Raw genomic sequence first — 15,374 nt, forward strand, 5'->3', positions numbered from 1 at the left:
GATGCACACTTTAAAAGACTTTAACTTAAACCTTACAAATATAAAAGTATTAATTGACAATATTAGCTCAATTAATCTAACAAAAAATTATGTGCATCATTCCAGAACCAAACACATTGAAATTAGGCAACACTTTATCAGGGATCATGTCACTAAAAGAGACATTGAACTCAAGTATATTGAGTCCAAATCTAATTTAGCTGACATATTTACCAAACCCCTCCTTGAAAGTGAATTTAGCAATCTACGTAGAAAATTAGGGATGTGCTTAATAGACTAGGATACTAAAATTGCAAAAACTGGTTTTAAAAATAGTATTTTCAAATTTTAGGATAAAATATTTATTTTTTAAAATCTTTCATTTCTAGAATTTTAAAATTAGTTGTAAGTTGTTGCGTTTTGGTTAATTAGTTGTTGATGGTGATTAGTTGATATAGTTGGTTATGTGATTATTCTTAGGATCATTGGATTGATTATGGTTGGATTATCAGATGTGGTGGTTAGGGATTGATTATGTGGAAGAATTATGCATGTTGGATTCATGATGTTTAGTGGTTGATTTAATGGATTAAATGATTGGATGATTATTGTATTTGGAAGTATTATGATATGTTGATTTGGGTGAATTTTTGGAGATGAATCGTGTATAAACCCATGCTAATAAGGTTGTATAATTGAGGATTAATTATAGAATAGATTTGAGTGGAGTTATCCTAATTGGGTAGAGATTTTATTTAGCTATTTTATTTCTTATGAATTTAGCTAAATAAAATATATATATATATATATATATATAGATTTATGCAGGACCCTGGTATAGGACGATCATCATTATGTGGGATTTACCTTATCACTATTGACATATTTAAGGCGGGTATTTCTTCCTTGGCCTTTATGTAGTTTTCTTTTGAGCTTAGTACATGGTTATTATTCAACGGATTAGGCTGATTTACCTTATATTGTGTTTGTTTGTTGCTTTCCTGCTTGATACTTATGCTTGATCTTTGAGGTTTCTAGTTATATCATATACAGTCTCAACTCTTGATTTCTACTTTGCTGCGTATACACGTGTAGAGTATGTATGGTAGGGAGTGTCTGGTTGATTGAATTATCATGCTGACTGTGCATGTGATGTGGATTGTACGTAGGATGGTATGTGTTATAAGAGTCATCATGTTGACCGTACATTTGCATGTTGTATATATACATGTATTTGTTATGTATTTTTGGAGGAGTTGTGTTGATTGTATATTGGTTGTATATACACGTGTGTGGTGTGTTTATACTAGAGGATACATGTTGATTGTACTTATGTTCTGTGTACATGTGTTTGGTGGGATTATTGGAGATTTTTGGTTGATTATATATGTCTAGTTGTATACATATGTTTGGTGGGATATATGGAGGTATCATGATGATTATATTCATGTTGTGGGGTACTTATATGGATTTGAAGGTTGTATTGATGATGACGGTGTCTGTATCAGGATTATATATATATATATATATATATATATATATATATATATATATATATCATGTTCATGATTCATTGCATGCTGTCGACCATTGTCTCCCTTGTGTGAGAGAGTCGTCAGTTGTTTTGATTTAGTGTCGCACACTCGGTCACTCATGGGTAGTGGTAGCTGGAGTAGTTGCCACTCGTCCTATCGTGCCACCCGGTCACGAGGTTTGTGAGATTCGGCGTTGTGAGCAGTCAAGGACCCTGATGTTATGTAGTTAGATAACTACTAGCGGATTGTCCGCCTCGACCACTCTATAGTGGGCTGGAGGGTAGTATAGTCATCACAGACCTAAGGCTCTCGGCCATACAGGGGTCGTGGTGTCTAGAGAGGTGGCGGGGGTGACCATAGAGCATACATGCGCATTTGCATATGATGTGCGGTGCATCTGTGGAGTTATATTTGCATGCATGCCTAGTAGATACTAGTTGCATGTGATTGTGATATGTTGCATTTGATTGAGCTATGGTTATTGCATTTGGTTGTCATATTGCATACATGTCATTTATTCTACATGTATATTTTGTCGTATATATATTGCACAGGTGTTACGAGCAGATCTGTTGCTGAATCGGTGAGTACTGATCATTGTACCATGTGTCGATTTTCAGATTGGGTATGTATTTATTAGTATGTTATTTGTGGTTTATGCAGTTTATATGTCAGCTATGATCATTATACCATGTAGGATAGTCTGGTACTGGTAGTTGTGTATATTGGTTATGTTAGTATGATTATGTTCTTTATTCCTTACTGAGATTGTATACCTTTGATCTCTATGTTTATTTATGGACCATACACTATTCTGTCTATTACCCGCTGAGTTACCTATACTCACCACTGCATTTATACCTGTATGTTTTCATGTAGCAGTTAGATGTTTGGTGTGTTGCTTGAGTATCTTGTCTGCTGGGTCCTATGTCACATCCGAAGATCGCTTTGGGTTCGTTTTATGCTTTACATGTATTTGGTATTTGTGTATTTGGTGTTGTTGTTGTATTTGTGTTGTTGTGGTTGTTATATAAAACCAAGCCGGCTAGCAGTGTGTTGATTTGTTTTATATGGGCTTTTCGTTATCGTTTTTCCGCTGTGTTGGTTTTTGGTACAACCGAGTGGGTTGTTTAATGTATATATATAACTGTGTGGTTGTGTTTATTCTTGTTCCAGCCGAGTGGGCTGATTATTTCACTGCGTGGTTGTGTATATATTCTAGCCGTATGTGGCTGATGTATTTTGTTTGTATGTATGATTCAGATTGTCACCGATACAGGGGAGATGCTGTCGGATTTTTATCTGGCAGAGACTCCTCTGGGGGCGTGACAGCTGGAACCTCCTGACGGCTTCAACCTGAAATAGGAATGAATCAACGGAGTGAGTTTAATGAACTCTGTGGGTATCTAGTAGACATGCATAGTACTATAACTATCAGTAATAATCATGCAGTACTGTCTCCTGAACAGTAATAGGTAAAGCAAATTGATCAACGGAAGAACTGTACTCACCAGGACCTCCTATCCTGACATAAGAGTGAGAACCATACAAACATATGCAGGATCGTCAGACCAAATATATAATGTCTCCTGTATGCATGTCAATCATATGCAGCCACCAAAATGCAGCATCCAAAGTGCATCAACCACAAACAAATAAATGCAATCCATGCATATGGTGTAAATCACATGGTCACCCCTAACGATAGTCAGCCACCGTCATCGCGATGATAAGGTCGAGTGGGTAGGGCTATGACAACTATGCACTCTGCCGTCACTACTCCTGAGTGACCGAATGGACAGAATACAGCCGGAGTACACCTATCCTCCTACCCCAACTGAATGGGGGAGCCGAAGTCATCTCCCTGTGTCATAGTCAAGAGGAGGGATCCCTGCCCGCTACCATACTGCGACACCACTACCCATGAGCGACCGAGCGGAGCCCTGACAGAGCAACTGCACACACCCTGCCTGATGTACCACTAACCCATGAGTGGTTGTGTGTGCAGATCATGTAACTGGCGATACGCTCAACTACAAAGGAGCCGACAATCGCACAGCATGCAATCATGCAAGATGGTGCATGCCACTAAACATGTAACACCTGACAATATGCGCCTTCATCCGATATGTACCAAAAAGTACAATGAATCCATAACAATAAACTAGGTATCATAATGTCTAGGTACACATGCCAGGTATAACTAGTAGCTAGTCCTGTACTCAATATTGCATTGTATGTCACTAGCAGACTATGAACATAAGTACACAGGGCAAGAATTAAAATGATATAGGCCTAAACGCATATCAGATAAAATAAAGGCATGTCATAGGTATCAAGTAGTGACATACCAAGGTAGATATAAACATAACAATTACTACTAACTATAACATACTATGTATATCATAATGACAATATCAAAAGAAGAAAAGTCAGAGGTATCCGCCCTTATTTGTCGATCGTGCTAAATAAATCTCTCTTCGATACGCTCGTTCCAAATCCAAGTCCTGCGATCACATAATGTATTTAGCTAATTACATACGAGGTAAATAGCTAAATAAAATCCCTAATCTAATTAGGGTAACACTAATCGAACATGATTCTTGAGTAATCCCCCAATCAACCTTAGTTATACTACAATCTAATTAGATTAGGTTTACACATGAATCATCAATTAATCCAATCATTTAATCCTTGAGTTTCTTAACTTCTTAATTATCATGAATCCCTTAATTCATTTACAATCAAATCCTGGCACCAATCCTCAATAATCAACCAATCCACTCATCGCAATTCCACAATAAACACTCCACATATGAAATTAAGTCTAATTACTAATCAATAACCTTTTAAATGAGAGATCTTACCCTCAAACTAGATCTACAACCCTTCGATGAAGCAACTGAATGCTGCTATGAGAAAATTGATCCACTAACTAACCCCAACAAATCCTAAGATTAGTAACCAACCTACTTGTTGCTTAATCAGAAACAAAACAGGTCTTACCTTAGATTGGATCTATAGTTGATTTTTATAAATCTAGAAATTATTTTTAGATTATCATTCTCAAACTCATAATCCAAATATTATCTTTTAAAGTACTTATTCACTAAAGTTATGTTAGTGAGAGATTTTTTTTTAAAAATTACATCACTAAAGTACTTATTCAAAACATCATCAGAGGATTTTTTCTAAAATATTTTCAGAGAATTTCTGTAAGTTGTGATTACGAAGAGGTTTATTTGAAGACAAGTCTTTTATTTTGAGCTCATAGATTGTGAGAGAACTAAGGTCGTCAATTGAATGTTTTCAAGTTCAACTCACTTAGGAAGGTTGTTTTATTTTTGCATATTTATTAGACATATTTCAAAGTTTAGTGAGACATATGTTTTTTCATTTTATGCCAATGTTTGATAGGTTCTTATCCGTCTTCACTAACAAATTTTAGCGGGTTCGATCACTAAGTGTGAATTTGATAATATTATACTTGTTTAATGGAGATAAAATTATGTTGATCGAAATAATTTTCAATGTTGTCTAATCAATCAAAAAAATATATTTGAGTCTCTAGTTCCATCAACATCTATATCATAACACATGGTTCACAAAAATAATGAAGTTCTTCTATTGGCATGGGTCGATGTGATTGTGACCTTATGCATGCCATTTCTAAATTTAAGAGTGTATGAAGAATAACTATTATAGTCGTTAAGTTCATCGTTCACACAGGGCACATGACTAAAATCTAAATCTCTTATATATTTAGTGCAAAGTATGATATTTTCTCTCATCAAGCTGATTCAAATATTGATACATAATGATAATTTATAAATAAAACAATATGATAAATCGCCAAGCTAATTCATCAAGCAAAGTATGTATTATTTCTTTTTGTTGTTGTTACAATGATTGATGGCCTAATTTTTATAGGCTCCTAAAAATATAGACTTGACAATCGCCTTATATCACATGGTATCAATGAGTTATAGCTCTGCCTAATCGCCCACGGATACACAGTGTTCACATTATTCCCACTTGGCTACACACGCAGGTCCATTTATTTACGTCAGCCACATGGAGGGAATAAGTAGAGATCCTCTAATCCGTAATTCAGTAGAGGTCCTCTGATCCATAAATTATGGATTAAAATGATCCATTGATGAGGACTTTTGATTTAGATAGACCTCATTTTAAGTAGGTGGGGTCCATCTAAATCAAAGGTCCTCATGTAGTGGACCATCCCCTGGTTCGTAATTTATGGATTAGAGGATCTGCTCTCGGAGTGAATGAATAGGGCAATGCATCATAATACTTTTTCATTTCATTGACATGGGAATCCGATTGGATTTGATCCGACAACTTGATGCATGTGTTTCTTGTCCTTTTCATGCTGTCCAAGGTTACGGTGCAACGGGAGGGAATTTAAGTTATCATTTAGGTATTTGTGATTTGATTTCTAACTATAGTGAATTTATAGAAATTATATTTTTCTTTTAAATGGAGCTCACAATCAAATGATAATGGACTTCTAGTCCGTCCACCACAAGCGTTTTCTGATTTATCCTCATAGTCGATAAAAAATTCTATAGGATCAGATTAGTTACCTCAGAACTAACTAGATTTTTATCATTTTTTTTTCTAATCATTTTCATATTCCATTCATGCTGTGCATAAGCAACTAGCTTTATAAGCATTCAGGAAAGAATAAAGTCTCCTCGGATGAGTCTAGTGGCTAGCACATGAAGTGTTATCACAATGAGGTCTGGGGTTCGAATCTCGGTAAAACCCCCTTATGTGCTAGTCACTATTCAAAAAGTTAATAGTCGCCCGTGATTTACCTCCTCCGTGTTGGCCCTGAAATAGATTGGCGAGATGCTGAGGACAAGCGTATTCATCTTTTTATCACAATTCAGGGAAGAATAAAAAAACGTTTCCAAGAACTAGCACAGTTAATTCATTTAATAATATTGTTATCAATAGATTTTCAACCGATATAAAATATTTTACTAGTTCTCTCAATCTTTTTTATATATGTTATTATTGTCAGACAAAATTCCCAATCTCCACAGTGGAAGGTCATCCTAACAGGGCCGACGAGATGACGATTTCACCTTTAAATGTCAATAAGCAACCAGCTCCTGTGCCAATTTTTTAATCATTAGCTTCATCACCTTAACTGATAACACTATTCAACACTTTATTTTTGAATCGGATTTGACAGAGTAAATTTTTAAAAATCATAAGTTTTAATTTGGGTATTATAGTAAGTCGTTAATTCTTTAGTTTCAATCAAAGCTTATTCACAGATCGGGTGAAATTTATAATCGACTAATTTTCAAATCCTAAAAATATCATTTAGAACTTTTTCTAAGACTCCGTATATTATTTTTACTATTTATAGTAATTTTTTTTTTTTTTGATGTTGATGTATTTTTGATATTTGCGTCTTATATTTTAAATTTTGGATCTATATAAATATCATATTTAATTATTTTGAAAGTTCTTATTCTTGGGAACATTATCGTAAAAGATTATTTTTAATATTCTTGAGTAAATCAACCGCTGAAATAGGAGGCATGGTGTCAATTCTCTTCCTAAAACTCCCAAGCAACCGATTGACCAACAAGATCATACCACTGTTCGGATCATATAGTAAATTTTTTATGAATCCATTATATTAATTCTTGAATAATACAAACATAGGTGGATCTTGTTTGCATATTAATTATGTGCCAAAGAAATTATTATTGCTGCATGCCCACACACGTAAGTAACATGAGACTGGTTGTGTTCACAAATCTAGCTAGCAAAAGGTCATTTCCGCCATGGCGGAATTGAAGAGCTAGATATATTATGATTTACGAGTTGGTCATCACTACCACATGCAATTCTCACTCCTCTCTGCGAGACTGCGTCCCGGGTTCTTTTTGAAAACGGTAGAATAAATTATGGAAATTTATTCAGTTTTAACTGAACGGTCATTTTAGAAACATAAGATAACTCAAAACAGATTTATACTTGTTAAGAATAGAACCATGCCTCTCTCATCACATGTGGAGCATCAGAGCTTTTATTGTCATCTCCTTTTCCTGCCAGCCTTTTCCTCTCATCTCCTCTGAACCAGGAGATTCAATATATCCAAATACGTATTTAAAATTAAACTTGTGTGCATAAATAATTTTCATGAATTAATTTTAATTCAGATGTCATCGAATCGATCCATCGGATTAACTTGATCTTTTCAATATTTTATCTCAGCTATTACCTATGAAGGTAAATCGAAAAATTAATACCAGATGATCCATAAATCAGCATTCTAAGATCAGCCGTTTATTACAAGAAACTCATTTATCCTCAATCTTTAAATTTATACCTAAAAAACAATTAAAGAAGCCAAAGGCTACAAGCTAGCTTTGCTTTTATAAGAGTGTAGATGATCTCTTTATGCACGTACCTGTAAATGTTAAAATTGAGTAGCACGACGTAGGGGCGCAAAGATCATCTGATGGTGGTGCAGATGAAGGCGTCTGGTGCTGGTGGCCGGCGGCGGCAGAGGTGCCACAGAAAGAGGTTGAAGGAGGAGGAGGAGGAGGAGGAGGTGGTGGCCGAGACACAGAGGATGATTCACATTGCTGTGGAGCGCAACCGCCGGAAGCAGATGAACGACTACCTCGCCGTCCTCCGCTCACTCATGCCGCCCTGCTACGCTCAAAGAGTACTATACTCATAAATATTAGTTCACCTGAATGCTGTTCCAATTTCCCCTCTTTTAATTCGGTGCAGTACTAATCGCAGCCATGCATGTCTCAAGGTTGATCAAGCGTCCATCGTCGGAGGAGCGATCAGCTTCGTCAAAGATCTCGAGCGATCAGTCGAATTCCTGGAGGCTCAGAAGCGGATTAAGCACAAATCTGACGCAACCGCAGGCGAAAACATGGCAGCGGCCGCCGATGTCGAGGTCAGCCTCCAGGACCGCCATGCCAACGTCAAGATTTTCTCTCGGCGTAGGCCGAGGCAGCTGCTGAGCCTTGTGCTGGCCTTCCACACTCTCCGACTGACGCCGATCCACCTAAACGTCACCACCATCGACGCCATGGTCCTCTACGGCTTCAATCTCAAGGTTTGTCGATGAGTTAATTAATTAATTACTACACATTGTTAATCATTACAAATAGTTCTAATTAATTAGTATTAATTAATTTCTTTAAGTACTTTTGTGTGAAGGTGGAAGATGATTGCCATTTTACATCAGTGGATGCAATTGCCACTGCAGTTCACCAAATCATTGCAAGGATCCGAGAGGAATTAAGCTGATGGATCAATATAATATTGCTAATTGATACCGATCTTTCAAATTTCTATCATACTCTATTTTCTATGTTATTATTTCAGATATCTGTTTGTTATATATGTTCTTGTTGATGGAATATTTGGCTTTGAGTAATTAAAAATGTATTAAAAAAATTGGTCTTCTGAAATTTATACAGTAGATCAGACAAATCTGGAGAGGATGAAATTAAGGATGATGATTCAACAATGCACCTGAGACCTGAGAGTTATGACAACTGATCATCTTTCTGTAAGGAGCAATTATTGGAGGACAGATCAGTTATATGTCCGAACGTGATCATCCATCACTGTCCTCAGTAATAGAGTGCTGAATATGCTGTGCGAGATGTTCCCTCATGATAGTACATATAAAATATTGTTATATGAGTTTCTAGGGTCGAAATTTAATTACGCATCTGAGTATACCTTTCCTTATGTCTTGGCTACTTGCACTAATGATTAGTAGTAATCCGTAATTTATCTCCTCCGTATTGACCTAGGGACGGATTAGCAAAGGGCGATGGGGGCGAGCGAATCGCCTTTTTACCGCATGATATGTTATGCGAGAGTCCCCTCGGGGCGGTACAGTCGTTAAAGTATGGGATGTTGTCACATGGGATCGAAATTTAACACATTCAAGTATGTTTTCCCCCATATCTTGGCAACTGCACTAATAACTTGTAGTCATCAATGAATTACCTCCTCCTTGTTGATCTAGAAACTGATTGATAAGGGCATTGGAGGTGAATAAATCATCTTTTATCATATGATATGTTGTGCGAGAGTAAATTTTGGTGGTTTAGTGTATGGTTTTGGATTTTTAGACTTGGGGTTTTGTACATTGTGGTTTTGTATATATATATATATATATATATATATATATATATATGTGGGACACGTTTATGTGTGTGAGAGATAGGTATCATCTTGTAACTATTATAATAGAATTAAAAATAAAGATAATTTCGAAGACTAAATGATTAGAGCATTCAAAAAATATAGAGCTGTCACATCAATGACCCTCTTAGAATCGGTCCCATGAATATAAAGGGAGAGAAATATAGATACACAGCTCAAAAATATATGACTGAAATGCTAATCTCAAATAATAATATCTCGAGAATTGAATCTGGGACCTTTCAACTATAAAATCATGCAAATAAATGATTAGAGCATTCAATTGTGACAAAACAAAAAACAAATAATTGATTAGAGCATTCAAACACCATAAAAATGTGTTGCTTGTACGAAATTAATGAAAGATTGAGAATCTTCGATCTATAGTTTTTTTTTTCTTTTTCAGATTTTTTTTTTTTTTTTTGCAGTGTAATATTCACAGTAACTCTGCACATTGTCTCTTTGCTTCTCATGCAAGGAGTTCATAATTAAACAGTGATTAACAAAATAATGAGCGTACCGTACGTGATTTGTCGTCTCCATAATGAAAATAGTTTTTAAGTTAGATTTGTCCAAAATACAATGGCAAAAAGTCTTCTTAAAATCCATGCACATGACTGAATCTGATAATTTGAATTAATTAAGAAGCCCGTGGAACCAGAAAGTCAAGCATAATTGTAGGTTCTAAATGCTCAATCATGTGGAAAGAGAGAGTACTCATATTGAACACCCAGTAGTTAAATGCTAATTCAGTCTATTAGTCAGTAATAGTGATAGTGATTAATTAAGAATATCTTCTATCTTTAGAGTTTTATATCAGTTTTTTTATAGTTTTTAAGATGCTATCTCAATGTTATATCAAAAATATAAAAATTTATCATTCTCTTCCTAATTGAAAAAATCTTCCTATGATTTATTTTTTTATAGATCTTAGATTATCAATTCTTTTTTAACTGACTCCACCCATATTATTAATTTTGAGAGAAAAGAACATGTTTGAAATTTTATTATTGCTTTTAAATTATAAATCTCAAACCTTGCATCCGTAATGATTAAAAAAATTCAATTTTTTCACTAAAAAAAAATAGTGATTTAGCAACGAAATTTTGCAACGAAAAAATTTCATCGTAAATCCACAATAAAACTAAAAATCATCTCTAATCAGCAATAAAATTAGTAAAAAAAAATCATCACAAATTAACAAAATTCATTGTAGATTAACAATGAATTTCTTTTTTGCAACGAAAATGAAATTCGTTATAAAATTTTGCGACAAAACGTAAATTTATTATAAATTTTATGATGAATTTTTAATTCATCGTAAAATTTTGCCAACAAAATTATTTTTTTTTATTGAAAAATTCTATGATGAATCTATAATTCGTCGTAAAGTTTTACCCTAAAAGTAAAATTTCCTATTTAAGCAATATTATCATCGTTAATTTCGTGGCAACAAAAATATTGTGATGGAATTTTTTTTTAAAATTCATCGTAAAATTCATCGCAAATTATGAAGTTTTTATAAAATTTCATTTCACAAACTTGAGAGTTGATTGCTTGCTTTCATATTACTAACTGATGGCGAAGTAAATGATGTGACTACATCTCGAGCTATCACTCTCTAGAAACTGATCAATTCAACTATTAGACGAATGAAAATATATTTACTTATGTTCGTAAATCTAACTTTTGTAGGTATCTTCTATGGGGTTAGTCAAGCACAAAATCATATATAATTAGCATGAATTAAACTAAAAATTGATTATTTTATGGCCTTCTAGTAAACAAATATATAATAATCTACCTTGTCGTAGTATTTTGTAGTTTATACTACTTACATGTATATGAAGGTCTAAAGATTACTATCGAGTAATTCATTTTGCAAGTGACTTTCTTTTTTTCTTCCTTGAAAGTTATTTGAGAGCTCATCATCTCTTCAATAGTATTTGCATTAGAGCATCCACAATGCCATTTATACCTGAACCATTAATACCAACGTGGCATGCTTTTTTGCTATTGTAGCATTAATGTTCAATTTTTTGAATAAAAAAAAATAAAAAAAGTAACATGTTGTCATTAACACGTGACATGAATGCGTTAATGGCAATGCAGATGCTCTTATAACCCTTCAACGTCAACTTTTGAAAGTGGAGGAGAAACATAATTGTCAAAAAGATAATTAAGTTGAGTCACGTCTAAAATAAATTAAGTCCATGAAACAAATGTTTTAATTTAACTTAGTTCCTTTTGTATGAGAGCTTAATTCATTTAAATGTTATCTAGTTCTTATTTCAATTTTCTTTTTTGTTTGATACTGTCGAATTTTGTTCTGACATAGTAGAAGTATATAAGAGATTACATATACAAAATAAGTTGAGTGCTCGATATACCTCAATCGATGTTGCTATAAACTCCAGAAACTAAGAACAACTCGTAGTCGGCTTAATAGTCCCAAGTATCAAATTATTACCACTGTTTCACAAAGTCTCAACCCTCGACCTGGTGATCTACGACTATGAACGATAGACTCCTTTCACAAGCAATCTACAACAATCTCCCTTCCCCACTTTTCTACCTAAAACCTTTTATATACTAATGCATATTATAGGGATAATGGGGATGAGGAGATTATAGATAATGGGCCATGATCCCATGATCCATGATTCACCTTTGCATGTTAATATGCCCCAACGTAGGCAAATACCAATATCTCCGACTTGCACACGAGGGATTGTCACTGTCATCATTAATCACAACTCATGTGATCCATCATATCACTCCACTAGGCTTTCATATAGGGTTGGACATCGTATGACTAGCGTGTTCACCTGCAAACAAAAACTTCTCTAGACACCTATTAGGATGCTTGAGTAGTCACTGTTAATACCAAAATATAAAAACTCTTTGTACCCAAGATCCAAGACTAATTACATCCATTGAGCTACTTTCCTCATTGAAAGTAATTCTAAAATTTTGCTCGACTTTGTATCACTATTATGTTCATTCCTGCATAGATGATCATAAAAGACCAATCAGTGATTTCAAGATAATGATGTAATGTTAATTAGTCTTCCTTTATCTAAATTTGAATCTATCAGTCTCAACCCAACTACTTTCTTATATCTGTGCTGGTGCAGGAAACATCAGATAATCGAACCTAAGTTTTGATAATAACAAAGGGTTCAAAGTCAAGGTTTGTTGCTATTCTAACAAGCCTGACTAAATGTGCAGAAAAGTCCTAAGTGATCTTAAGAGAGGTGAAAGTCCTAGTTGAAGCTAGGCAAAAAAGTCTTAGTGGACATAGGCAGGTGGAAAGTCCTAGTTACGGGTAGGTAAGAAAGTCCTGGTCCGTGGGACTGGATGAAGCCTTGGTAGGTCGAGGACGTCAAGTAAAAATCTTAGGATCGAGGATACTAGGTGAAAGTCCTAGGGTTCCAGACACCAGATGGAAGATTCGAAGGGTCATGGATCGAACGTCCAACGAAAAGTCCTGAAGTCTCAGATGCTGAGAAAAGTCCAAACGGTCTAGAGGATTGGTTTGGCAAAAAGTAAACTCTCCTTAAATGAGTAGGTGAGGACCCGTTCCTTATTGAGGGAATAGTAGGCGTCTATTCGATTTTGGGTTTTGTTGAAATCTAAAAGTCAGAATCAGACAGTCCTGATACTTCAAATGTTTTATTACTCTTATTTCCATATTATTATTTGTTGTGATAACCTTGCATTGCAGAAAATCAAAGGATGGAAAATGGCAATCCAGGCACCCGGATTAAGGTCCAGGCGCCCGAACGTCCAAGCGCTGGAACTGGGCCAAACCAAGAACCCGAGTGCAGCTAAGGTGGCACTCATTGATTGACCAACACACATCACAGTCCAGGTGCTCGGGCGGGTCTGGACAGTGTTTCAACGAGAGCAAGCCACGTCAGCCTTGAAGGGGCGCCCGAGGATTGGTCCAGGCGCCCAGACAAGGCTATAAAAGAAGGGTTCGACCAGCACCTTGTGTACAACATTTAATGACTTTCTCTCCTATGTGATGCTCAAAAGATGACTCTACGACGCTGTTATGATTCCGTAAGTGCATGGATTCGTCATCAGTAATAAAGATTATTGATCCCACGAGGACTGGTTATAAGCACTAGCAATGGTTCACCTAAGATTAGCTAAACTATCAATGGTTATGAGTTATCTAAAGAAAAGGAAATGAGAAGCGGAAACGAGAACTAGTGAAGAGAGAGTAATTTACTTGGTTATGACGAGTTCTAGGAGTTCGGTTTCATTGTGGTGGTATTGATGTATCACATTCTTTCCTTTACTCATTATCCATCAACATGCATTTGCCGGAAGCTGAAGTATCTATTCTTAGGTACCAAATAAAGAAGATCCCTATGAAATCCTGTTATGATTAACCTCTGTCACTAGGGTGCCTCGGTAGATCACAATGACACTACTCTAATTGGTGTCACTAAGGATAGAGATAAGGAGCTTAGTTTGGTCTCTTACTTCCCTGTGGAGGAGTTGTCTCTCCTTTCAAGAAAGTACCCTAGATGTCCGTGAACGGGTTATCCCTGTCACTAGGACCCCTCGGGTGTACGATCTAGGATATTCTCTTTACGAGATAGGCAATTCCTACACAATCAATTAACACGATATAGAGATCAAGTAGTCGAAACAAAGCACGCGAAATCATCCAATGAAATAGAGGCAAAAATATGAGTCTTACATCAAACCAATCCACAACTACTCTCTCATCCTAGAACAAAGATTCTACTCCATAGACGTCGGAGAAAAACCCGAAGACATAATGTTAAGCATACAATTCTCAAACAAGAAGAGAGAACTAGAAAATACGCTTATCCAATGACAACGTGTGATCTTCAGATCCAATCCTTTGCTTCTGGAGTTGATGTGGTGATGAAGGATTGCTGGACGGATGTCCTGGATGGCGTAGAATGGCACCAAGTCGATTCTCTCCCTCAAGGCTCGATTCCCAGCTCTCCCCTCTTGAGGAAAAGGGTTAAAACCCTTTTATAGGCTAGGGCGCGGCTGCGGCGGCACGGCCGTGCCCTTTCTTGTCTCTGGCTGCGCTGCACGGCCGTGCCAATTGGCACGGCCATGTGAACTTGGGGCTCGGCTCTGGGGACACAGTCGTACAGGATTGCACGACCGTGTACTGCTTGGCTTCGATCATGGGGGCACGGTCGTGCAAGTATGCACGACCATGTACTGATCTGTCTCTCCTTCTCCTGTTTGGCCACACGATCGTGTGAGGTTGCACGGTCGTGCAGGATTGCACGGTCGTGTACTGTTTGGCTTCGGTCATGGGGGGCATGGCCGTGTAAGTATGCACGACCATGTACTGATTTGCCTCTGGGTTGGTCGCACGGCCGTGCAAAGTTGCACGCTCGTGCACTTTCCTTCTCTTGTTTGGCCACACAGTCGTGTGAGGTTGCACGGCCGTGTTCTCTGGCTGGTTCCGGTGCGTCGACAATCGCTGTTTTTACTCCGAAAGTTGTCCCTATCAACACAAAATCAAACAAAAAGCAGATACGGAACAAAAGAGTATATATGATGAGTACATGATAAAAGAGACGATCATACAGAGAATATGTACGTATAAAGCAAGTGAATGAGAATTAA

General features: G+C 36.3%; 1 protein-coding gene across 1 annotated transcript; it reads left to right on the forward strand.

Annotated features, from left to right (window-relative positions):
* The first annotated feature begins 7,895 nt into the window (after positions 1-7,895).
* LOC122020977 (transcription factor bHLH94-like) lies at positions 7,896-8,931 on the forward strand. Its single transcript, XM_042579043.1, has 3 exons — positions 7,896-8,229; positions 8,326-8,634; positions 8,739-8,931. The coding sequence occupies exons 1-3, from the start codon at positions 8,020-8,022 to the stop codon at positions 8,826-8,828; spliced, it is 609 nt and encodes a 202-aa protein (XP_042434977.1). The 5' UTR covers positions 7,896-8,019; the 3' UTR covers positions 8,829-8,931.
* Positions 8,932-15,374: the final 6,443 nt, after the last annotated feature.

Source organism: Zingiber officinale, chromosome 9A, assembly GCF_018446385.1.
Source record: "Zingiber officinale cultivar Zhangliang chromosome 9A, Zo_v1.1, whole genome shotgun sequence".
NCBI lineage: Eukaryota > Viridiplantae > Streptophyta > Magnoliopsida > Zingiberales > Zingiberaceae > Zingiber > Zingiber officinale.

Bases quoted from the DNA above. Each gene is read 5' to 3' on its own strand.
- LOC122020977 (XM_042579043.1), top strand. From the start codon at position 8,020: ATGGTGGTGCAGATGAAGGCGTCTGGTGCTGGTGGCCGGCGGCGGCAG. The intron at 8,230-8,325 runs GTACTATACTCA...GCATGTCTCAAG, and splicing joins CGCCCTGCTACGCTCAAAGA to GTTGATCAAGCGTCCATCGT. The intron at 8,635-8,738 runs GTTTGTCGATGA...TTTTGTGTGAAG, and splicing joins TCTACGGCTTCAATCTCAAG to GTGGAAGATGATTGCCATTT.